The sequence below is a fragment of the Panthera leo genome, chromosome D1 (assembly GCF_018350215.1).
Source record: "Panthera leo isolate Ple1 chromosome D1, P.leo_Ple1_pat1.1, whole genome shotgun sequence".
Lineage (NCBI taxonomy): Eukaryota > Metazoa > Chordata > Mammalia > Carnivora > Felidae > Panthera > Panthera leo.
This window is the reverse complement of record NC_056688.1, coordinates 49,325,257-49,348,700: the sequence shown is the minus strand read 5'-3', so window position 1 is coordinate 49,348,700 and position 23,444 is coordinate 49,325,257. Positions and strand designations below refer to the sequence as shown.

Here is a 23,444-nt window from a genome sequence, read left to right as displayed (position 1 = left end):
TTACAGAACGCAGTGTTCAATCTCCACCCTCTGCGGCGCCTTCTTCTGATTGGCTCTGAGGGACCAAGGCCAAAGCGTCACTTCCTGCGGAAAAGGACGCGGGAGATTCGATTCAAGGCGCTTGGCTGGTCGCTGAGTCCTGGTGGCCTGCGCCAACGAGCGTTGCCCGGGCAGGTCTCGGTACTGTGTCTCAGGTGAGGAGCTGTGGGGAGAGAGTCACGGGGCGCGCAAAGGATGAGGCCCCTAACGAAGCCTTCATTGTCGTTATAAATGAGACTTCCAGCATTCTATTTTGTTTCTTCGGGAGTTAGTCTTTTCCGTAAAACAGTGGTCGGGAGGGTAAAGAGTAAAAAGGTCGGTCATTTAAATTTTAGTGCTGTTGATAACCGCTCAGCGAACGTTTACTCAACATTTACTGGGCCATCGAGCTAGTTACGGGGGAGTGTCTGGAACCGGTAATACGAAGAGGAAAAGTACTACTCCAGCTTTTGAGGTGCTCAGAGATATGGTTTTAGCAGGCTGCTATGACGAGTAATACGTACGGAAAGGGAGTCTTTTCCAAACCTCTTTGACGACCTGGAGGGAAAAGTGCTTCGCTTAAGTGACCAGTGTGCTCAAACCAGAAACTGGCAATTTTCTAGACTCCTTCCTTATCTCCTATCCAGCCACTCATTACCAGCCTCTTAAATATCTCAAATCCTTAAAGTTCTCGCCACTTAAGTCATCAGCCTCCCAGCAAGTCTTCTTTCAATCATGTTACTTTCCAATCCAGTCTCCATATTGCCAGGCTATATGTAAATCAGATCTGATCAGGGGACCCCCCCCCCCCCCCTTAAAGCCTTTCCTTGCTTCCTATTTGCCCTCAGGTTTAAGTCTAAACTCCTTCACGTTTTACAGGGCCCTTCTCACCTAGCCTTTGCCTACCTCTCTTTGTTTTTCACCACTCTAGGCTCCAGTCCTACGAAATGCCTTTTTTGAGTTTCTCAAATGCACATTCCCATCTCACCTGCAGACCTCTTCTTACCCCATCCCCAACGTAGCCAATTCTTACCTCTTCTTTAAGTCTCAGTTTATTAAGCCTTTTCAGTCAGGAAGGCTTTACTGCCCTGCAAGATTGGGTCACAAAATACCCAGTAGTTATTCCATAGATAGTTGTAAGTGCCTCCCTCTGCCAAGAATTGGTAGGCCCTGAGATTACAATGGTAAAGAAGTTAGATTCTTCACCTAATGGAACTTAAACCTTTTATGCAGGGAGTTAAGGATAACAGGGGAATCTGATGGCGTTAGGTTGGTCTGGGAAGGCCTCCCTGAGGTCTTAAAAAACAATTCAGCCAAGTAAATTTGAAAATGAATTAGCTTTATTAAATGATTCAGGCAGCATCTTATCTAGCAAGTAGAAGGGAGCTCTGAAGAGTTGTACAAAATGGAAGGTTTTTATAGGAAGGAGAGTGAGGCAAGAAAATTATTACAAAAAAAAAAAAAAAAAAAAAGGATTGTTCCAGGCAAGGTCACTTTCCCTCAGGGGGGAGAGCGAGGAATCTTATACAGATTACCTTTGTAGGAGGGAGAGAGCCCGATGTCGGCACAGATCGGAAAATTCCTTACTGACTAGTTAAGACTACATTTCTGGGGAAGGTTGAAACTACAATTAGATTTAGATATTAAGCCCTGGTTTGGGGACTCTGCCTAAGTGACTCCATTTGGGATCTGTGATTTTCTTTTAACAGAGGAGTGGACAGTTTACAAGGCTTAAAAGGTGAGAATGATCCACCCACGCAATAGAGAAAAGGAAGAAAATTCCAGAGTGAATAGGTTGTGCAAAGGCCTAGAGGCAGGAAAGAGCTTGGCATTTGAGTGTTCAAGAACCTAAGAAAAGACCAGTGTTGCTGGAATATATTCAGAAAGAACAGGTGATGAGTCTGGAGAGATGGGCAGGGACCAGATCACGTGGTTAGGTTAATGCAGCAGCAGAAGCAGGTGATGGTGGTTTGGATTAAGTTGGTGGCAGAATATAAGGGAGGGAAAGTAGATGATGGTTTTTAGATATGGAAATAGATCCAAGGACACACTGATGGGTATAATGTGGGATTTGAGGGAAAAATAAATGAAAGATGACTCGTAGGTATTTGACCTGACTTAACTGGTTGGAGAGTAGTATCATTTGGTGAGATGAAGAAAATTGTAAGAAAAGAATGTGATGTCTGTCAGATCGGATGGCGGCCCCCAAATGTGGGGAGATAATCGCATAGAAGCCGGTGGCGCAGTGCAGGTGGCGAAAGGATTCATCCAAGGCAGAACAAAGGAGATAGAAGTTTATTGAATACACCACAAGGGAGCAGTGGGCAGGACAGCAAAGGAGAGACCATCTGCCTCAAGGCAGTGGGGGTTGGGGGGCCATTTTTAAAGGGAGAAGATGAGGAGGTGTGGCTTCGAATGGAATTGTCCCTTTTTTGGTAACTGGTCCATTGGTCTGTTAGGGCCTACGGATATTTTGAGGTGGGTCACCTGACGGGCCTGTCTGTATTCAGCCAGGTGGTCACTGTGCGCCTTTTTGCCTTGCTCTAACGTTCCATTGCTCAAGACTGTTGTCTAAAAGCAGCTTCTACAAAGCAGTTTGAGAGGAAACTAAGAATTCAACTTTTTTACCTTTTTTACTTGAGATATCTATGAAATATCAAAATAGTTGGCTCTCTGGTAAGCTGTTGAGATGTGGAAATCTGGATCTTGCAGATATTATATGTACCTTATAAATTTCTTGAACACTAGAGCCTGTGTTTTCTATCTGTAACTGTCCCCTTTCCCATCCCTAGAATAGTACTGCATGTATCATAAATTCATTAGACAGACTGTGTTGTACTAAGATATTCTTGGATAGTGTTTTGAGTTTTTTGTTGTTGTTTTGGGTTTTTTCTTTTAAGTAGGCCCCATACCCAGTGTGGAACTTGAACTTGGGTGTCCTGAGATTAAGAGTTGCATGCTGGGGCGCCTGGGTGGCTCAGTCGGTTAAGCGTCCGACTTCAGCTCAGGTCACTATCTCACGGTCCGTGAGTTCGAGCCCCGCATCGGGCTCTGGGCTGATGGCTCAGAGCCTGGAGCCTGCTTCTGATTCTGTGTCTCCCTCTGTCTCTCTGCCCCTCCCCTGTTCATGCTCTGTCTCTCTGTGTCTCAAAAATAAATAAACGTTAAAAAAAAAGAATTAAAAAAAAAAAGAGTTGCATGCTTGGGGTGCCTGAGTGGCTCGTCGGTGAGCGTTGGCTCAGATCATAATCTCACACTTTGTGAATTCAAGACCTGCATCGGGCTCGCTGCTGTCAGCACAGAGCCTGCTTCAGATCCTGTCTCCCTTGTTCTCTGTCCCTCCCCAACTCAAGCGTGCTATCAAAAATAAACATTAAAAAAAAAAAGTTGTATGCTCTATGGACTGAGCCAACCAGCCGCCCCTCTTGGGTAGTATTTTAAAAGTATTTTGGGGGCGCCTGGGTGGCTCAGTCAGTTGAGCGTCTGACTTCGGCTCAGGTCATGATCTCACGGTTTGTGGGTTCGAGCCCTGTGTCAGGCTCTGTGCTGACAGCCTCGGAGCCTGGAGCCTGCTTCTGATTCTGTGTCTCCCTCTCTCTTTGCCCCTCCCCTGCTCACGCTCTGCCTGTCTCTCAAAAATAAATAAATGTTAAAAAAAAATTAAAAGTATTTTTCACTGGGGCTCCTGAGTGGCCCAGTTAGGTAAGCAGCCAACCAGCCAACTCTTGATTTTGGCTCAGGTCCTGATCTCACAGTTCCTGAGTTCAAGCCCCATATCAGGCTCTATACTGATAGCACTGAACCTGCTTGGCATTCTCTCTTTCTCTCTCTCTCTCTCTCTCTCTCTCTCAAAATAAATAAATCAACTTAAAAAAATTAATAAAAGTATTTTTCACCAATACTTCTCCAAACAAAAGAGATTTTCTTTCTTTGTTTTTTGTTTAATTTTCCGTCTCCTGCCTTCTCTTATCCCTTTCTAGAATTTTCATGTTACTGTCAGTAAATCATTTCTCAAGGATTTGTTATGACTACTTTTAGAAAAATTAGACAATGTGCCCTTGGGGGTGACCTTTAGATAGTTTTAAGTAAACAGCTCAAAATAGCCACCCTTCCATAGGTGAGGCCTCTTGGCCTATATAGTATGAAACAGGAAATCTGAGAGCAGCAAAGTGACAGGTTTTCTTGCAAAGCAAGAACAGTTTGGGGAGTATGGAAGCTGCCCCATGATGGGCCTCTTTGACATGAAGATTCTTTTGAGTTAAAAAACAATCAAAATCCAGCAGATTCAGGAAAAGCTTTGTACTTCCTCTACCCACTTCTCCTTAGTTCAGGATGACATATACAGTATACCTCATTTTGCTTGACTGTCTTTGGAATTTCCATGTCTGTGTGGATTCCTGTACGTATGCATGTATTAAATTTGATTTCTTGTTAACCAGTCTCATGTCAATTTGATTCTTAGTCTAGGTAAAAGGACCTTGAATGAGACAGGAATTTGTGTCCCCAGCAATATTAAACACTTAATTAAATTTTTCTCCAAGATCTAACGTTTAATAAGAATTACTGTAGGGGCACCTGGGCGACTCAGTCAGTTAAGCATCTGACTTCGGCTGAGGTCATGATCTTGAGGTTTGTGAGCATGAACCCTGCTTTGGGCTCTGCTCTCAGCGCAGAGCCCACTTCGGATCCTCTGTCTCCCTCTCTCTCTGCCCCTACCCTGCTTGTGTGCTCTTTCTCTCTCAAAAATACATAAACATGTTTAAAAAAATTATTCTGATTTTCTAGGTTAGCCCAGAGGAGAAAAAAAGTATGTTAGTGTGTGTGTGTATGTAGGGGCTAGGGGCATGGTTTTTCATATTAAGCTGCTTTCTAGGAAATTGATAGTGAAGGAGGTAAGCTGAAGGGTCCCCAGATAATAAATTAGAGCAAAGATTTACAAAGTAATATGAAAGATACTGTAATGCTCTCAGGCTTTACGATTTAACTATAACCATGTTAATCACAAGTGTTGTTCACTATCCGATGGCCTCAGTGGCTAGCCAGTGATTTTCAAGCCTAGGCAGCATAAACATTATCTGAGAAATTGTGAGACATACAAATTCTCTGGTCCTCCTCCCAGATTTACTGAGTCAAACTCAAATTGGGTCCCAGAAGTCCATTTTATTAGGCCTTCTAGGTGATTTTGAGGCACACTAAAGTTTGAGAACCACTTGGCTAGTATGAAAATGGATGGTAATCAATGATTTATGTATCTGGGCCCATTGTCAAAACCATCTCTCGAGTGAAAAAGATTCATCAGCTGTATTAGCCTGATTCCATTAAAATATTTGATTCACGTAATGCCCCCTCTTCAAGCAACTTTCTCTTTATAATTTGGCTTGACCTACAGTTATACCCAAAAGAAAATATGGGCTTAAGATGTATCCCCTGTGATTATAATTTTTCATGGCAAATTAGTAAAGCACGTTTGGATATGGTTTATATTCTCATATAGCTTGACTAGAAAGAAAGAAAGCAGGTATTCCAGAGCATTTTTATAAAGTTTCTTTATTTATTTTGAGAGAGAGAGAGCGCAAGCACACATGCACACGCAAGGGGGAGGGGCAGAGAGAGGGAGAGAGAGGGGATCCAAGCAGGCTCTGAATTGCCAGCACGGAGCCCAACTCAGGGCTCAAGGCAACGAACCACAAGATCATGACCTGAGCTGAAACCGGGAGTCGGATTCTCAATAGATGAACCACCCAGGCACCCCTCCTTGTTTCTACTTTTATGTATGAGAGATTGAGAGGACCCAAGATTTGCTTTATATGTTATTGCTGAGTTCCCTACCTAGTGTTTTTTTATATTTATTGGGTTTTATATTTATTGGTTTTTAAAAGTATAAATGTAATGCATTTTCAAAATACCTTTTCTTTTTTTTTTTTTTTAAGTTTATTTTCAGAGAGAGAGCATGCAAGTGCACATGAGTGGCAGAGGGGCAAGTGAGAATCCCAAGCAGGTTCTACACTGTTACTGTGGACCCAGTGTGGGGCTTGATCCCACTAACCATGTCATGACCTGAGCCAAAATCAAGAGTCGGCCACTTTACTGCTTGATGCACCCAGGTGCCCCCAAAATACTTTTCAAACAAAGATTATGTGTTTGCTTATTTTCCTGTCTCCCCACTCCCCCAAGCTAAGACTAGAAAAGTCTCCTTGTTATATTTTCTCATAGCATTATGTCTTTTTTTTTTTTTTTTTTAAGAGAGGGAGCATGTGAGCAGGGGAGAGAGAGAGAGAGAGAGAGTGAGAAAATCCCAAGCAGGCTTCATGTTCAGTGAGGAGGACAATGCAGGGCTTGAACCTACAACCCTGGGATAATGACTTGAGCCGACATCAAGAGTCAGATGCTTAACGAAGTGACCCAGGAGCTCCTAGTTTTTTTTATAGAGTTTACTATGTTAAAATTCAGTTAAGTTTTTTATGTGATTATTGTCTGTTTTGCCCATCACTTATATTATCCCCAGTACCTGGCATTTAGCAGCTGCACAATAAAAAAATTGACAAGTTGTATTGGAATATGGTTTTCTGGCTGTGCTGGAGCTGAAGGAACTGTAACGCTATACCACCATCCTTATCAAAAGCAGGAGGTACTAAATATGAAATTGTTCCCAAGTCTATCATAAGGTTTCATAACTTTAGTATATATTTATTCCTGATGCTTCACTCAGTTCTCCGTCAAACATGAATTTACCACAATACAAGCCAAACAGTAGAGAGATAAAACCAACTAGATAACAAGTGTCCTAAAGGAAATACTATAAAAACAGCAAAAGGAATAACTAACAGTGACTGCCTGAAAGGATCTTAATGCATTTTTGTCCACCAGACAATTAATGAGAAGCCTTCTTTCCATTTCTGAAGTTTACCAGGTGAAACATAAATAGTAAAAATAGTTTAATGACCTTTTTCATTTTGCCAGTAATTTGTAAATACTGTCGTTTTTTAGACATACTTATTTGATCCACTAGAGGGCAATAAACCCTTACATAAATATAATTTAATGAATTTTACTTTTAAAATCTAGCAATTAGTGCTTGCACAGTGAATTTAGAAATAACCCAAATATTTCTGCTTGTGTTTTTCATTTGTTGGTGAGCTGTCTGCCCGATTAGACAGTAAACATCTTTTCATTGTTTTCCCTACAACAGCACAGTGTCCTAGTTAGTTATCTTTTAAGGTTTATTCTATTTCCTAAGGTTTGAATTTGATAACAGTTTGTCTAAGAATATGATCTGATGAATGCCCGTATAGTTGTGGTACAATATTTTGTTTCATTTTTTTGTGAGAGAAAGAATCTTTTTTTTTTTTTTTAAGTTTATTTATTTTGAGAAAGAGCAAGCATGAGCAGGGGAGGGGCAGAGAAAGAGGTAGACAAAATCCCAAGCAACCCCTGCACTATCAGCACTGAGTCCAATGTGGGGCTTGAATTCATGAATCATGAGGTCATGACCTGAGCTGAAGTTGGACACTTCACCAACTGAGCCACCCAGCGAACCCAGAGAATCTTTTTTTATGTCTAGAATTTTTTTGAGAGAGCGTGAGTGAGGGAGGGGCAAAGGAAGAGGAAGAGCATCTTAAGCAAGCCCGACACCCATTGCAGAGCTCGATCTTACCATAAGGTAGTGACCTGAACCAAAATCGAGTCAGACCCTTAATTGACTAAGCCACCTAAGTGCCCCTAAAATTCTATTTTAGAGCCCTAAAAAAGATAGTCTCTGCTCATAATTTGACCACAATTAAGGGGAACAATGGAAATGAGGATATAATGTGGATGATTAAAATAAGTTTTTTAAATTTCATATATTAAAAAAAAAAAAACAATAATCCAAATTTCCTTACAAAAACTGATAAGAGAATAGAAGAAAATGCATATTAAAATTATTTGAAACTTTCATGCATCAAAGACTGAGCAGGATTAAAAAAAATGCTAGGATGAATTAAAAAATGCTGCTATTTCTAAACAAACCTGTATCAATGTCAAAACATGACAGAAAACTAAAATTTTGCATGTTTCTGGAAAAAAAATAAAATAAGTTTTAAATAAGGTATTATATGTGAAACTATTCTGTGCACTCTCTATATAAATAAGAGATTATTTTGTGATTTGGTAAAATTGTGTATTTAGTGGTATATGGCAAAACTGGCATAGGTAAAGGAAAGCTAAACATCAAGAAGAAAGTTAACAGCTGAAGTTCAGATTGACAGTTTTTGAGCTTGGCCCTGGGGATATAATGAGATGGTCCCTCTAAGATCTTACACTGGTTTCCAGCAAAAAACATTAAACAGGTAAGTTTACTATGATGTGGAAAAAAGTAGGGTCATTAACCTGAGAAGCTTCCTGGAGATGAAAGCCCCTGAGAAGACTCTTAAAGAAGAATAAGCATTAGCCAGGAAAATGAAAGAACATTTTAGAGGGAAGAATGAAAAGAAGCAAAGGCAGAGAAATGTAAAACATATTGTAATAGGGAAATGTTGGAGGGTTGAGAAGAGAACAAGGGATGTGTTCTCTTTAGCATAGATTACTGACACATAAATAACGAGAGAGAATCAAGAGAAAAGGTATTTGGGAGAATAAAACCAAATGGAAATGATTAGAGTAGACAAAGAAAACAGACGGTAGGACTATAGAAGTACAGTAGTATAAGATGCAGAAAAGAAAAGCCATCATCTTTTTGTTAAAAGAGGAAGCCTTTTGTATTTTTTAAGTTTATTTATTTGGAGGGTAGTGGGGCAGAGAGATAATCCCAAGCAGGCTCCATGCTGTCAGCACAGAGCCTGACATGGGGCTTTATCCCACCAACCAAGAGATAATGACCTGAGCTGAAATCAATAGTCAGAAGCTTAACCGGCTCAGACACCTAGGTGCCCCAGAGGAAGGCTTTTTAAATGGAGCTTTAAATGAAAAAGGAAATTCTGTTATATTGCATATACCTACTATCATGAAATTTTTTCTTAAATTGCAAAATTCTGCTTATAGTTTTCTATTCAGTGAATATTGAGAGTATAATATATTCTGAGCACTGGAGATATATAGTAGAACACAAGTTAGACTACATCCCTTTCTTCAAGGAACTTTCAGACTAGTAGGGGTAGAACAAACAAAAATAAGTAAGATAAAATATGCTTTTTCATGGTTGGATAGATCACAAGCAACATTAGTTCTATGAAGGAATAAAATGGGTGATGTCATAGAAGCTAAGAGGAAAGCTGGTGAGTCTACTTGAAATAATGTGGGGCTCTCTCAGGGGTAACATTAGAGTTACAGATTACTCTTCTCAGAAGCTTCTGGGAAGAGAAATTGTTTGGTGTGTTTGAGGAGTAGAAAAAAGGCTAGCATGGACTGAAGTGCAGAGATTAAGAGGGAGTGTGGTACAGGGTGAGGTCAAGGAGGTAAGGCTAAATGACCAAGAGCCTCATAGACCATTGTAAGGAACTGTGGCTTCAATCTAAATAGCATCATTTTAAGCAGGTAAGAGACAACATTTTTCAGGAGGGAGCTGTGCCTTTATCTCCCATAGCTCACAGATAGGTGTACCACCGTGTTACACTCTACCCCAAACTGGATTTTAGAGGAGATTTAGAGGGAAGATGCCTTTGCTGACTTACATTCTATCATTTGTTGTGTTGGAAAGGAACTTGAGGTTAAGAGCACTAATTCAGTATTCTGTGACCTTTCTGCCTTCCCCTTGTAGCCCATTCACCTACTCTACTTTGCCCTTAGAGATTGCCTTGTGACCTAAGAGGACAACCAAATCTGGGACTACATATCTGCTTATGATAAAACCTTACTGCTCACGTTATCCTAAAGGTCCCAAAACAAGGATTAACAACAAAGAATTAGGATTAGATTTTTTCTTTTTTCTATGCTCCCTTTAATAACATAGGTCAGTGATTTATATAAATCCCTTTATGTTTCATCTTTTTATTTTTAAGTAGGCTCCATGCCCGATATGGGGCTCAAACTCATGACCCTGAGATCAAGAGTTGCATGCTCTACTGACTGAGCCGCCAGGCGCCCCTTTATGTTTCATCTTTGCAGGTTTTCATCTTACTGCCTAGATGGCAAGATTTTATTTTCACAGAAATATTTGATTGATAGAATCAGTATCACTTTGTTTGAATTTGCTGATGCCAGTCACAGAAACAGTTCCACCCATTTTCAGAAATTGAAACCTTTTGCCATATGTTTACAAATGAAAATGTATTGATGCAGCTCTATCTTAAACATGCTTTGAATAAGCTAATCCGTTTTAAAAATTTTTTTTAAGTTTATTTATTTTGAGAGAGAATCCCAAGCAGGCTCTGTGCTGTCAGTGCGGAGCCCGACACAGGGCTTGATCCCACGAACCACGAGAGCATGACTTGAGCCAAAATCAAGAGGCAGTCGCTCAACCGGCTGAGCCACCCAGGGGCCCCAAGCTAATCAATTTTTAAATTTTTGATAAACCAACATTTGAATTTTTAAAAAGAGGAGACCATTGCTATTTTACTGTTCTGCTTCTCTGAGTGTTTTATACAAGGATCTTAAAGTACTTTGTACTCTCTTGACCATGTAACATTTTTATTTTTCTGTTTGCAGAATCAGAATTATCTTTTTTTTTTTCATTAGGCTGTGTAAAATATATACACCGAAATCTAATAAGGCGATTTTTTTTCAGCCAAAAAGAACCACTTACCAATTTAGATTCTTTAAAAGAATCATGTACGTTTCTTTAAGTTCCTTCCTATTAATTGAAGAAACAAGCTCTTATAGCTCTTTTAAATATGTGAAAAGATCTAAATGATATCTTTCCTGGTTACTGGGATGCAGCATTTATTAAAAAACAGAATATTTCTTTGAGCTACTTTGTTTTAAATCTTGTTTTCTTACTATTAATAGTTTTAATTAGGCAGAAAAATAAAATGAGTTTTCCAATACGTTGGCACTTAACCACAAAAGCCATCTATCTATTCGCTTTACAGTAGAGGCTAAGTTGTTTTCCTAAGAGATGAATTATGTACATACAGTTAAAGATTTGCCAATCATCCCATGGCTATTTTGTTTTGTAGGACACAGTAAGAACACATGAATGAAGGGAGAAGATTTCTTCTTGCCTCAGTTCTTGCTCTCCAGAATTCCAGTTTTATCTATCCATCATGTCAGAAGTGCTTCTCTCGACTAATCCTGGTCTCCAAAAGGTAAAAATAAAGCCTGTGGCAGCGCCCTGGGTGGTTCAGTCTGTTAAGCATCGACTCTTGACTTTGGCTCAGGTAATGATCTCACGGTTCATGATTTCAACCCCCATGTCAGGCTCTGCACTGACAGCACGGAGCTTGCTTAGGATCCTCTCTTTTGCCCCCACCTCTGTCCCTTCCCTTCTGCTCTCTCTCTCTGTCTCAAAATAAATAAATAAACTTAAAAAAAAAAAGTAAAGTCTGTAAGCATGAGAGGAAATACATGTGTACACTATAGATTTCCTACGACTCAAGGGCACATAAGGTTTACATCCATCATACCAGAAACCATCCCAAAAGTGGAAAGGAAACTAACTGTGCTAGAGCATTTACAGAAAGGACTTGGTGAACCAGGACTATAGGTGAGAAGGGGACATGTGATCCGTTAGGGGAGCCAGAGCATTGGTCTTTAGGCTGGACAGAGAAGCAACAGTGGAGGGGGAGTTGCCAAGTTCAGATCTCTCTCAGGCCAGGTGGAGCAGTTAGTGTGTGTTTCTGTGTGTCTTTTCTGCCTTCAAAGCCCTGAACAAGATTCAAGCTACTCTTCATTCCCCTCGGGCTTACTCTGAGGATGGTCTCTTGGAAGTTTTGGTTCCACGCAAACCAGGTGGTGCCTGATCACCTCCAGATCCTAGGCCCTACACATGGACCTGTACAAGAGCCATGGGAGGAGAAGGCACCTCTGGGAGCAGCCCAGGAGGCACCAAGCATCCAACTCCAGTCTAAGGAGACCCAGTTCCAGTGTGAATCTCAGGAGACTCGGCCTTTCCCAATGAGTGAAGATGACACACAGTCCAGGGACAAAGGATCACTGCCACAACCACTCATTACAAAGTAGAATCACAGGTGTTCTCAGAAAAACTCACCACTGGCACCTCTACTTTTGAAGCTACCTCTGAAGTTGAGAGCACTTTAGAGCAGCAACAGAGAAATCCCGAAGTGGAGAGAGCGAGGCGGTCCCCTGTCCAGGAGAAATGCTTCAGGCAGATGATTTTCACTCATAAGAAAACTCCCACAGGGAAGACCATAAATGTAGTGAATGTGGTAAAGTCTTCATTTATCACTCACACCGTATATCCACGAGACAATTCATTCTGGAGAAAAATGCTGTAAGTGTAGCAACTGTGGGAAAACCTTCAACCAGAAGTCAAACCTCATTCAACATCAGAGAATTCATACAAGAGGAAACCCTACAAATGTAATGAGTGTAGGAAGTCCTTCCGATGGAGTGCTCATCTTCTTTGGCATCGGAGGTCTCATTCAGGGGAGATGTCCTATGAGTGTAATGAGTGTAGGAAGACCTTCAGTTAGAATTCATATCTAAGTCAGTATCTGAGACTTCACAGTGGAAAGAAACCTTTTTTATGTAAAAAATGTGGGAAAGCTTATAGGTGGAGTTCAGAGCTCCTTAATCATCGGAGAATTCATTCCAGAGAAAAGCCTGCCCAATGTACTAAAGGTGAAAGTGCCTACAGACAGAATTGTACTTTTGTTTAATAAATTGTGGGACTATGGGGCGTCTGGGTGGCTCAGTGAGTTGAGTGTCTGATTCTTGATCTCGGCTTAGGTCACAATCTCACAGTTTGTGAGATCGAGCCCTGCATCAGGCTCTGAGCTGACAGCTGCCCCTCCCCAGCTCACTAGCTCTCATTCTCTCTCTCTCTCAAAATAAGTAAATAAACATTAAAAATAAGTTATAGGACTAGATTACATAAAAGTTAGTTATAATAAGTTCTTTTAAAAAAATTCACTGTACCAGGACATAAGATTTTCTTGGATTGGTTCTACTTTAGAGGAGAAAAGTAACTTCTTGAGAGTACATCTCAATCCTGATGAAAATTTAGTCCACTTCTGGGATATCCCTAGAAATAGGGTTTTTTTCTTTGTTTCCTTATTGTTTGTTTATTTTTGCATTATACCTAGATTATTTTTTTAAATAAATTCCTTGAGAACAGAGACTGTTAGAAATCTCTACCTTTCAGCAGCTTGAATGGTGCTTGACACATAATACTTTATTGTGGTCCTGAGATACAGGCCAATTATACCTGAGAGTCTAAGATTCTTTGATTTTTAAAGTACAAGTAAGGGTTAGGGTTGGAGTTTTTTAAGAACACTTTCTTTTCTGCATAGAGGATATATAGTAAGTACTTAGTAGTATGGAAGAATAGTATGCCAGCAATATTCTTTTTAAAAATTTTTTTTTAATGATTATTTATTTTTGAGAGAGAGAGCGTGAGTAGGGGAGGGGCAGAGAGAGAGGGAGATATAGAATCCAAAGCAAGCTCCAGGCTCAGCAGTCAGCACAGAGCCGGACAGGGGCCCTGAATCATAAGATCATGACCTGAGCGGAAGTCCGATGCTCCTGCTCAATCGACTGAGCCCCCAAGCGCCACCCCCCCTCCGCCACCAGCAATATTCTTAAATAGTCTGTCTAGTTATCATTCAATGGGGAAGGATTAGCAGTTCCAACACCCATCTAGACTTTAAGAGATCTTTCCAGAAGATCCCCTTATCACTTGTTCTTTTATTGAGCCATTCTCTCAGGTATGCATTTATAAACTCAGAACAACCCCACTTGTGGTATTCATCATTAAATCCTCAGCATCCAGGCCAAGGTCTAGTTTATAACAAAAGCACAAAAACGTTTGTTGAATGAATGAATGACAATATGATAGTTTCTATAGGTACACTTTACGTATTGCAGTATGTTATGGTGATTAAAAAGCATAATTCTCTGGAGCCAAACTGCCTTTTCAGGAGCCAAACTCCCAACCCTGCCACTTGAAACTGTAGCCTTGGGCAAGTCACTTGAATTATCTAGGCCTCAAAATGGGGAAGGTAATAATCTGCCTCATTGGGTTGTTATAAAGGATATAATGAGTTAAGATACATGAAATGCTTATTAGGACATTATGTGCTACATAATCAGTAGTCTATACATGTGAAATATTTTTAAAACTGGTATTGGGGTGTGTTTTTTTACCAAGTCATTTATTTTAAAGATAATCTGCCTCAGGGCACCTGGGTGGTTCAGTCAACTTTAGCTCAGGTCGTGATCTCATGGTTCACAAGTTTGAGCCCCATGGTGGGCTCTGTGCTAACAGCTTGGCCTGGAGCCAGCTTTCGGTTCTTTGTCTCCCCCTCTCTCTGCCCCTCCCCTGTTTGCACTCTTTCTCAAAAGTAAACAGTAAAAAAAATTTTTTTTAAAGATAATCTGCCTCAAAAATTTAGGTTGAACAGTAGTGCCATTGTTCCCTCTTGAGTCTGGTAATAATAATAGATAACGTTAACAAACATTTACCATATGCATAAGTACTTTGCTAGGAGCTTTGTAAGCATTATATTTTTTAATACACCAGCCCTATGAAGTGATGCTATTGTTAATGCCAGCCTTCAGAGGAGAAAAATTAAAGCTTAGAAAAGTTAAATAACTTGCCCCAAATAACACAGCTATCTAGTTAGTGGCAGAAACATATTCAAGCCTAAACAACATGACTACTGGCTACATTCCTAAATACACAGTTACCTTCAAATTAGCAGTGGAATATGTATCCAGAATGACATCACTGACCCCCTTCCAGAGCTTAAGATGCCCTGGTAAGGGAGCTCTGACTGAACTGTTTAGGTACATAAAACCCACAGCCATTGGTCCTTGCATGTAGAACTATGGTCCACAGAAATATAACCTATTGTCTCTATATATTATATTGACATTATATAAAAAATACATCCCTGTGATTTCCAGTGTATATCTTTTCTACTGTTACTTCTGCTTCCCTTTTTTCTTACTTGGAATCATTTGTAATCCAACACAGGAAACAAATTCCTCACTCTCTTGGAGCACCTGGATGGCTGGCTGAGTTGGTTGAGCATCCAACTCTTGATTTTGGCTCAGGTCATGATCCCAGGGTCATGGGACCCCGCCCCGTGATTGGCTCCATGCTGAACATGGAGTCTGCTTAAGATTCTTTCTCTCCCTCTGCCCTGCTTCCACATTCAGAAAGAAAGAGAGAGAAAGGAAGAAGGGAGGGAGGGAGGGAGGGAGGGAGCAAGAAAGGAACGAAGGAAGGAAGATTTCTCTCATTTCCCCTCACTCTCATTTCCCCACAGTAACAGAAGAGCAAATTTATGACAGAAGAATTCTATACTCTAGCCTTTACACATTTTAGAGACAATGAAGAGCAAAAGGTCTGCTCCCTAAGAATTTTATTGAACCTCAAATCTTTAGCAACAGCAAACAAAATAGGTGTTTGTGTCCTATGGAGTTAACTTTTTTCTTTTTTTAACCTCCAAAATTAGAGCAGTGATGATTTTCAAATTGCATTCTCCATGTAGGAGGTGCTTCTAGAGGGAAGTAGGAATTAGAGAAGCAGTAGTGGCCAGGGTTGACTAGTAGGTAGGCTCTAGAGCCCCCACTTTAGTTTGTAAACTGCAAAATGCTGATGCATATTTTTCTAAGATTTGCTAATAGTTTTACATTAGACCCAAATGCATTATTAATACATAAGGGTAAGGTTAGATGAATGGATTGGCACAGAGCCATTTTCAGTGTGGCAAAAAGATAATAATTAGCACAGATCTAGTGATTATGAATCAGTAACTTCTTATAGAAAGGATTAACCTCTGTTCAAGATAGTCACCTTGTGAACTATGTATTCCAAGCTCCCCCTAGTGGCTATCTGGCAACCATCAGTTATACAACCATCTCTAACATTATTTTCTTTTTTTTTTTTTTTTAATTTTTTTTTTTCAACGTTTTTTATTTATTTTTGGGACAGAGAGAGACAGAGCATGAATGGGGGAGGGGCAGAGAGAGAGGGAGACGCAGAATCGGAAACAGGCTCCAGGCTCCGGGCCATCAGCCCAGAGCCTGACGCGGGGCTCGAACTCACGGACCGCGAGATCGTGACCTGGCTGAAGTCAGACGCTCAACCGACTGCGCCACCCAGGCGCCCCTCTAACATTATTTTCTATTTGCATTTTACCACTCATTTTGAAGCCAGATCATTAGGGACACAAGACAAAAATAAAGTCCTAGGATTAACAATTATGATAAGATGTACTAAGGGGTTATTTTGCTAAATTTAAGAACCTGAAAGATGGCTATCACAGTTGTAAGACCTTGCAAACAACTAGAAAGGAGGGAAACACTAAGTAGAGTTGACAGTAATCATCACAGTATTTAATATAACTATGAGGAAGAAGCAGACCAATAGTTATTAATTTGGCAAGATCTGCACTAGATCCTTTCTTTACTTTCTTTTCTTAGATTTTGTCTCATTTTATTCTTCAACCCCATTTTTACAGATTAGAAAATCAAGGTTTTAAGGGATTTAGTAACTATCCCAAGACCTGACTGCTAGTACATAATAGTAGAGTTACAGTTGACCATGGAACTAGGTACTTTGTGTATCAAGATTTTTTAAATATTTCAAGATTATTCATTATTCTCTTCACAGATACTGTTTTCTTAATAAAAGATAGACATTAAACATCAGGTATTCTGTTGGTGTGGTGTTCACTTCATTAATGTTTACTTTGCCTCCCAATTCTAGACTGTTTATTATATGCCTTGATTTGTTAATGATAATTTACCCAATAAGAAAATCTCTCTGTTCCTCCCTTCCTCCTTTCCCTCTCACTCTCTCTCCCTCTTTTTCCACTTTCTCCTCTCACACAGTTTTTCTTCAGGTTTCTATCAATTTGGTGCTACTTAAATCGTAAAAGTATTTGTTATGAATAGAGATTCAAAAGATGTTGGTTGAAATTAAGAAGGATATAAGTTATATAAGTACATTTGTACACACAATATTATTTTTAATCTTTTCCAGATTTGTTTCCTGTAATATAAAAAAAAATTAATGAACATCTCTATCCTTTTTTATTTCCTCCATCTTTCAGGTCTAATTGTCCAAAATGTGGCTCCACTGGTAAAGCTGAAAATGCCAGTTACAGATATAAACTTTCCTTAAAAGTTGCAGAATCAAGCAAATTGTTTGGCATTACTGTATTTGGGAGCTGCTTAGATGCATTTTTTGGTCTTACAGCCACTGCTTTGCACAGGTAAGAATATTTAAAGCATTTTTTTTTTCCTAGCTACTCATTTAGTATACCAATAGAATTTGAAGATACATGTTTTTAAGATAGTATGCATTTAGTTAAAATATGATAGCTTGACCTCAGATCATCAGTTCCTTTAAAAGATAATCAAAGAAAGAGAAAAGTATTTATTTTCTGATTACACATTGTGATGTTAAACTAGGCTCCTTTTAGTTAGACCAACTGAACTGTAGTTAAAATATTAATTTACAATAGTCCAATCCAGATTGGAGAAATGCGGAATAAGAAAGTAAAATTGTTTCAAACCATTTCAAACTATTGAAGTGGCTAAAGTCCCTTGAGGTTGAAGAAGCTATTGAGGGAATATTTGCATATCAGAGGTAGAAATGTTGTCGTTCCTCTCACTTACCTTGTGTCTTCATCTGCATAGTTTGACCTACTAAGATGTCCTGAGACATATGAAAGATATATATAAGCAATTAAAACTTTTTCTTCCCTTCAGTCTTCCACCCTCCTCCCCCAATCCCCTGGCAGAAGAAATCTCTATTTCCTTATAGTTGAGAGCAAACTGCATTGCCAGGGAAGAGAAAAGAATTGCCTCTGCTTTGAGGACAAGGGCTAGAGATTCCATTACTACTCCTACAGCCACTTTTGGAATAAATACTGGGCCTGATTACTAGGAAGGTGTCTACTTTATAATACACTTGATAGTTTTTGGCTTTCTAGGCTATGGGACACTAGAGAGGGAGCAAAATGCCTTATTTTTAAAGACACTTTTTTCCTACATGTAACTGAAAAGGTTATACTGCATTTTCAAACTAATTGTATTTTCTTTATGGCAAGTTAAAATTTCAAATTTTTTCTCTTCACGTTTTTAATTTTCTTTCCAATCAAGGTACATTCAGGACCATAATGAAATTTCAGAAACACTGGACAGTGATGCAATTCAGAACCTATTAACTAAAGCAGTTGAAATTTGCTTCATTGGACAAAGCTTTATTTTTGGAGTGACGGTAATTGAAACTAGCTTTCTTTTTAGTATTCCTTTAACATTTCCATTGTAATAAAATGATTTGACTTTTCTGAGTAGTTTTTAGGAGTCATAAATGTGAGAGTCTATAACATTTTAAATATATAAAAAATAGGTTATACATGATCTGTTAAAACACCAATGTGACAACTCCCTCTTTCAAAAGTCAGAAGAGCCCAGTTCAAAGATTTCAGAGCTTTAAAAATCCAAATTTATTTTAAATTCAGAATACATAATTTTGTTTTGATATTCGGTGTTTATTTCATCTCCAAATTTTGTTTAAATTCTGTAGTAAAATTTGTATCAACTCTTTAGCTTTTTGATTCTATTAGCTGTAAAAGAAGGAGGGAACGAACATGGAAAGCAAAGCGTCTGAGTGTTGGTTACTTTAAGGATAAGTGGGAAGGATGGCCTTAAAGAATTACAAAAGTGATGTAGAAGTTACGAGAATATACTGACTCTAAAGGAATAATCATTTTCTGTCTCCTCTATGCTAAAGGAAACAAATGGAAATTTTGCCCACACTGGATTCAGGGTTTCACAAGTGGGAATAGAGCATTCCATAGCTGAACAGTGAGAAAAACTCAAAGCAGTAAATTAGGAGCTACAGAGCTTTTTTTTCTGTTAAAGTCTTAGATGGTTCTTGTTCTTTTTCTTATTTTTTTTTATTAAAGTTTATTTATCTTGGTGGGGTTGGGGGCAGGGAGGAAGGGACATAAGTGAGGGAGGGGCAGAGAGAGAGAATCCCACGCAGGCTCTGCATTGTCAGTGCAGAGATGATGTGGGGCTCAAATTCACGAACTGTGAGACTGTTAACCAAAATCAAAAGTCAGGCTCTAAACCAACTGCACCACCAAGCGCCTCTCTTCTTCTTCCTTTTTTTTTTTTTTTTTCCCTTCTTTATGAGTGGGAATACTTCCTTAAACATTCAAAGTTTATGGACACTAATGAGAAATATAATAGTAGGCACTATTTATTGAGCAACTACTATTTGCTAAGCACTATAGTTTTCCAAGTATTATTGATAATACAGTAGTCCTGCATATTTATCCTTAATTTATACATGAGAAAACTAAGATTCAGAGAAGTTAAATAATTTGTCCATCGGGGCGCCTGGGTGGCGCAGTCGGTTAAGCGTCCGACTTCAGCCAGGTCACGATCTCGCGGTCTGTGAGTTTGAGCCCCGCATCAGGCTCTGGGCTGATGGCTCGGAGCCTGGAGCCTGTTTCCGATTCTGTGTTATTCTGTGTCTCCCTCTCTCTCTGCCCCTCCCCCGTTCATGCTCTGTCTCTCTCTGTCCCAAAAATAAAAAAAAAACGTTGAAAAAAAAAATAATAATAATTTGTCCTAAGCCCCAACACTAGTAAATGTTAGAACCAGTCTCTTTACTCCAAGGTTTATTTCTATTACTTATACTTCTCTACCTATAACACTACAGAAATTAAAACTATAGGAGTAGGAGATGTAATTGTGTCTGTTTTAATCTGTTAAGTCCCTGTTTCACCTTTGAGTCAAAGGAAAAAATGTGTATTCTCATTTAATTTCATTTACTTTGACAGAATTTTGGAAACCAATATGGACGAGGTTCAGATTCCAATAACTTCTTAAAGCAACGTTCTGACCACAAGAGAGAAGTAAGAGCACTAATAGCTTGCCAGATTGTTCTACCAGACCCAGGTGTTGCAGGCTTCACTGTCATTGACTACTTCCATCAGCTTTTGCAGCTTTCTTATTTCAGGAAACTTCATGATGGCTCCCAGGCACCAAATAGCCACTTACTTGCTTCCGAACACACAAATAGTGATCTCAGCAGCATATGTGGCCCTGACAGCAGTTCTGGTTTCTTCAAGTCCCATGGCAGAGATAGTTTTTCAAGATTCTGGCAGGCGTCACTTGAACTCACTTACACACTTTCACACCTAACAGGTGATGATTTTTCAGCTTCAGAACAAAGCAAGGCCATTGGTACTCTTCACCAGAACAGAAAGTGCATCTCTTTTTCCGAGGCCACTGGTTCCCATAGCTGCCATGATGCCTTTCAGGGTTCTTGGAGCCTTGTTTCATACATGGATAAAAAGAGTACAGCCCAGAAGTTGGATGAAGAACTTGTCTTGCAAGCTGATCAGCCCAGTGTAGTCCATAGCAGTCATGAAATCGGAATTGTTGACTCTAATTTTTTCCCTTTGAAAATGCGAGAGCTCCTGCAGTCAAATAATAAAATATCCTTCCACAGCACAGTGGAAATTAAAAATCAATATTCCCAGCATGAGCTAACCTGTGACCAGTATCTTGATTTAGATAACCCCCCTAGCCTTCAGAAGAGATCTACATGTTTTACACCTTCATCACTCAGACTTGAAGAAATAGCTAGTGGTTCCCAGCACTGTGACACTGAGATTTGGGATGATCTGCCATTCTCTGAAAGCCTGAACGAGTTCCTGGCAGTTATCGAAAGTGAAATTGCTACAACTCAGACACATGCCAGTAATAGGAAATGTCATCTAGATAATATCGATAGATTACAGGCAGACCACGTCAGGTTATCTGTAGCTTCCCAGAGAACTACTGGAGCCTTGCATACACCACCTGTAGCTTTAAGATCATCACAAGCAACAGTCAAGGCAAGCTGTAGCAAAGATAACTTCTTTTCCAACTGTGAAGCAAATTCAAGTCCTTGTGTTCAAAAGGAGTCACAGTTAAATAACACAGCAGAGGTTGTCTCTATAAATAGTAATGGAAGTGATATTTCTGAATATTTTCCATCAAATGCTTATCTCTCAGCTCTGTTTCCATCTTCAAAAAGTTTAGGAACAACAGTTACTCTGAAGTCTACCAGAATTCCACTACATAGGGCTGAAATTTCACTTAAGCTCACTACTTCAGAGAGTGACCATTCTTGTCTCAGTAGCAAATACTTCAATAGATGTGGAGAAAAATCACTTTCAGAAATGAGTGAAAAGTTGGTAGCTTTGGGTTCTAGGAGATATAATGATGTTTCTGACCTTTGTAACTTAGAAAATAAACAACATTGTAGATGGCCAAAGAACAAAGATGACAGTTTTACAATTTGCAGGAAACTTACATATCCTTCAGAAGCTCTTGGCTGTAGTCCGGATACAACTACAATTACACTGAAAGAAATGCCTTGTAGACATATCAATAATAACTTAACACAGAACTATTCTACTGGTCACGAAGGTAGCTACGATGCTTCTGCTGATCTCTTTGATGATAGTGCTAAAGAAATGGACATCACAACAGAAATTATGAAAAAGTCACAGCATATTTTGTTACAGTGGGGAAAATCTTTGGCAGAAAGTCATCATATAGAATCTGATTTTCTAATGAGATCACTCCCTGAGAATTCCAGCCAGTTTTCACAAAAATTGTCTTTGCAAAGTATGTCTGCCACTCTATGTCCAAGAACATGCTCTTCTCCACCTCATTGTCAGTCAGATTCAGAATATGATTTTGTAGATAGCCAAGACTTTGTTCCATGTTCACAGTCAACTCCAGTTGCAGGATTCCACCAAACAAGAATTCATGGGATGAAAGGAGCTTTCAAAAACTTACCTGACCTTTATTTGGATCTTGATGGTAACTATAAAAAAAGAAAGATTTCCTCTGAAAATGATGCACAGCAAGCCACCCCTAGCTGTCCAAACAATGTAAGGACACCGAGCCAGAAATCCAGAAGCCCTGTTATATCTGGTATTCCACAACCAGAGGTTTTCAACAATCGTCCTTTTGCTGAGTGTCTTGAAACTGAAGATGAATGGGTCCCTCCTACCACTAAAAAAGTATTTCCTTCAGAAATGCTTGGATTCCAAGCCTTGAGTCTAAGGAAATGCTCTGCTGCCTGTGATTCTCCTGATCAAAAAGAACCACCAAGAAAGAAACTGAAATGTGTCAAACGAAGAATTGAAAAATGTTTAATTAAAAAGGAGTTAAAGAACATGTTTACAGCAGGAGTAACAAAACAGAAAACTCTTAACACAAGTTCAGACTGGTTTTGCAAAGAGTCCGTTTTGGGACTTGATTCTTGTTCAGAAGTCAAATGTTGCCTTCCGTTTTCAAAAAATTGGCCACCTTCTGTGCCTGAGACTAAAAGCAGTTGGTCTCCTGAATTGTTTTCATAAGTCACCTGAACCTAATTGCTAAACTTTTAAAAGTAAATCTGTTTGGAAACTTGGCTCCCGTGGTATGGAAGGCAATCTTGCCATTTTGAGAACTTGAACAGAGGCAAATAGTAAATAGGTATCGTCGTGCTTTTTAAAACATAAACCCTTTGTTTGGGTACGTGGGTGTTGCAGTCGGTTAAATGTCTGACTCTCTTGATTTTGACCAGGGTCATGGTCTCATGTTTTGTGAGTTCCAGCCCCACACTGGGCTCTTTGCTGAGGGTGCAGAGCCTGCTTGGGATTCTCTGTCTCCCTCTCTCCCTGCCCCTCCTGTGCACACGTGTGCTCTCTTTGTCAAAAATAAATAAACTTAAAAAAATAAAAATAAAAAATAAAGCCATTGTTTTTTCCAGCATACATTTGTTCAAACACTTTGGCACTTTATCTTATATTGTTGATTGTCCTTTAGTAACACTGTTAATTTTGCTTATTAAAAGTATTTGTTAAAATCACATGTATATTTAGAAATAAAGCTTTTGCAAACCAAAACTTAAAGTCTTAATTGGTCTGTTCATCTCAGAAAATGCCTGCTATATGTTAGGGCCAACTACTGTGCTGAGTTAGTGATACAAAGCTACCAGATCAGTAATCTCAAAAGATTTTAGTCTGCTGGATAAGACAGACATATAACACAATTTCAGGGCAATGCAGTAAATGCAGTGATAGAGGTTTTTAATGGGTACTAAAAACATTTATGTTGCTATGGGAGTGTGGTACAGAATTAATTTAACCCAGCAACATTTATGGGCTGGGGATAAGAAAGGTCAATAAAAACCTACTATTTACAGTTAAATGTGAAACTGTCATTATTTTATTTAGTAACTATTTATTGAATGGTCACTACATATCAGGCACTGGGCTAGGTGCTAGGAACTCAAAAATGAAAGTCAAGCCTGTTCC

At 39.4% G+C, this 23,444-nt stretch overlaps 1 protein-coding gene across 2 annotated transcripts; it reads left to right on the top strand.

Moving 5' to 3' along the window:
- Nucleotides 1–102: 102 nt before the first annotated feature.
- On the top strand, nucleotides 103–22,748 carry DDIAS (DNA damage induced apoptosis suppressor). Of its 2 annotated transcripts, none has more exons than XM_042905212.1 (5): nucleotides 103–194; nucleotides 11,109–11,237; nucleotides 17,175–17,336; nucleotides 18,229–18,346; nucleotides 19,923–22,748. In XM_042905212.1, exons 2-5 carry the CDS (start codon nucleotides 11,125–11,127, stop codon nucleotides 22,500–22,502), a joined length of 2,973 nt encoding a protein of 990 aa, XP_042761146.1. In that variant the 5' UTR covers nucleotides 103–194; nucleotides 11,109–11,124; the 3' UTR covers nucleotides 22,503–22,748. The 2 variants fall into 2 exon arrangements, with proteins under 2 accessions (XP_042761146.1, XP_042761147.1); XM_042905213.1 differs by lacking the exon at nucleotides 103–194 and adding an exon at nucleotides 9,289–9,528.
- Nucleotides 22,749–23,444: the final 696 nt, after the last annotated feature.

Excerpts from the sequence above, each read along its gene's own strand:
- DDIAS (XM_042905212.1), top strand. The coding sequence starts at position 11,125 with ATGAATGAAGGGAGAAGATTTCTTCTTGCCTCAGTTCTTGCTCTCCAG. Across the intron at positions 17,337-18,228 it reads ACAGCCACTGCTTTGCACAG|GTACATTCAGGACCATAATG; the intron begins GTAAGAATATTT and ends TTTCCAATCAAG. Across the intron at positions 18,347-19,922 it reads GCTTTATTTTTGGAGTGACG|AATTTTGGAAACCAATATGG; the intron begins GTAATTGAAACT and ends TTACTTTGACAG.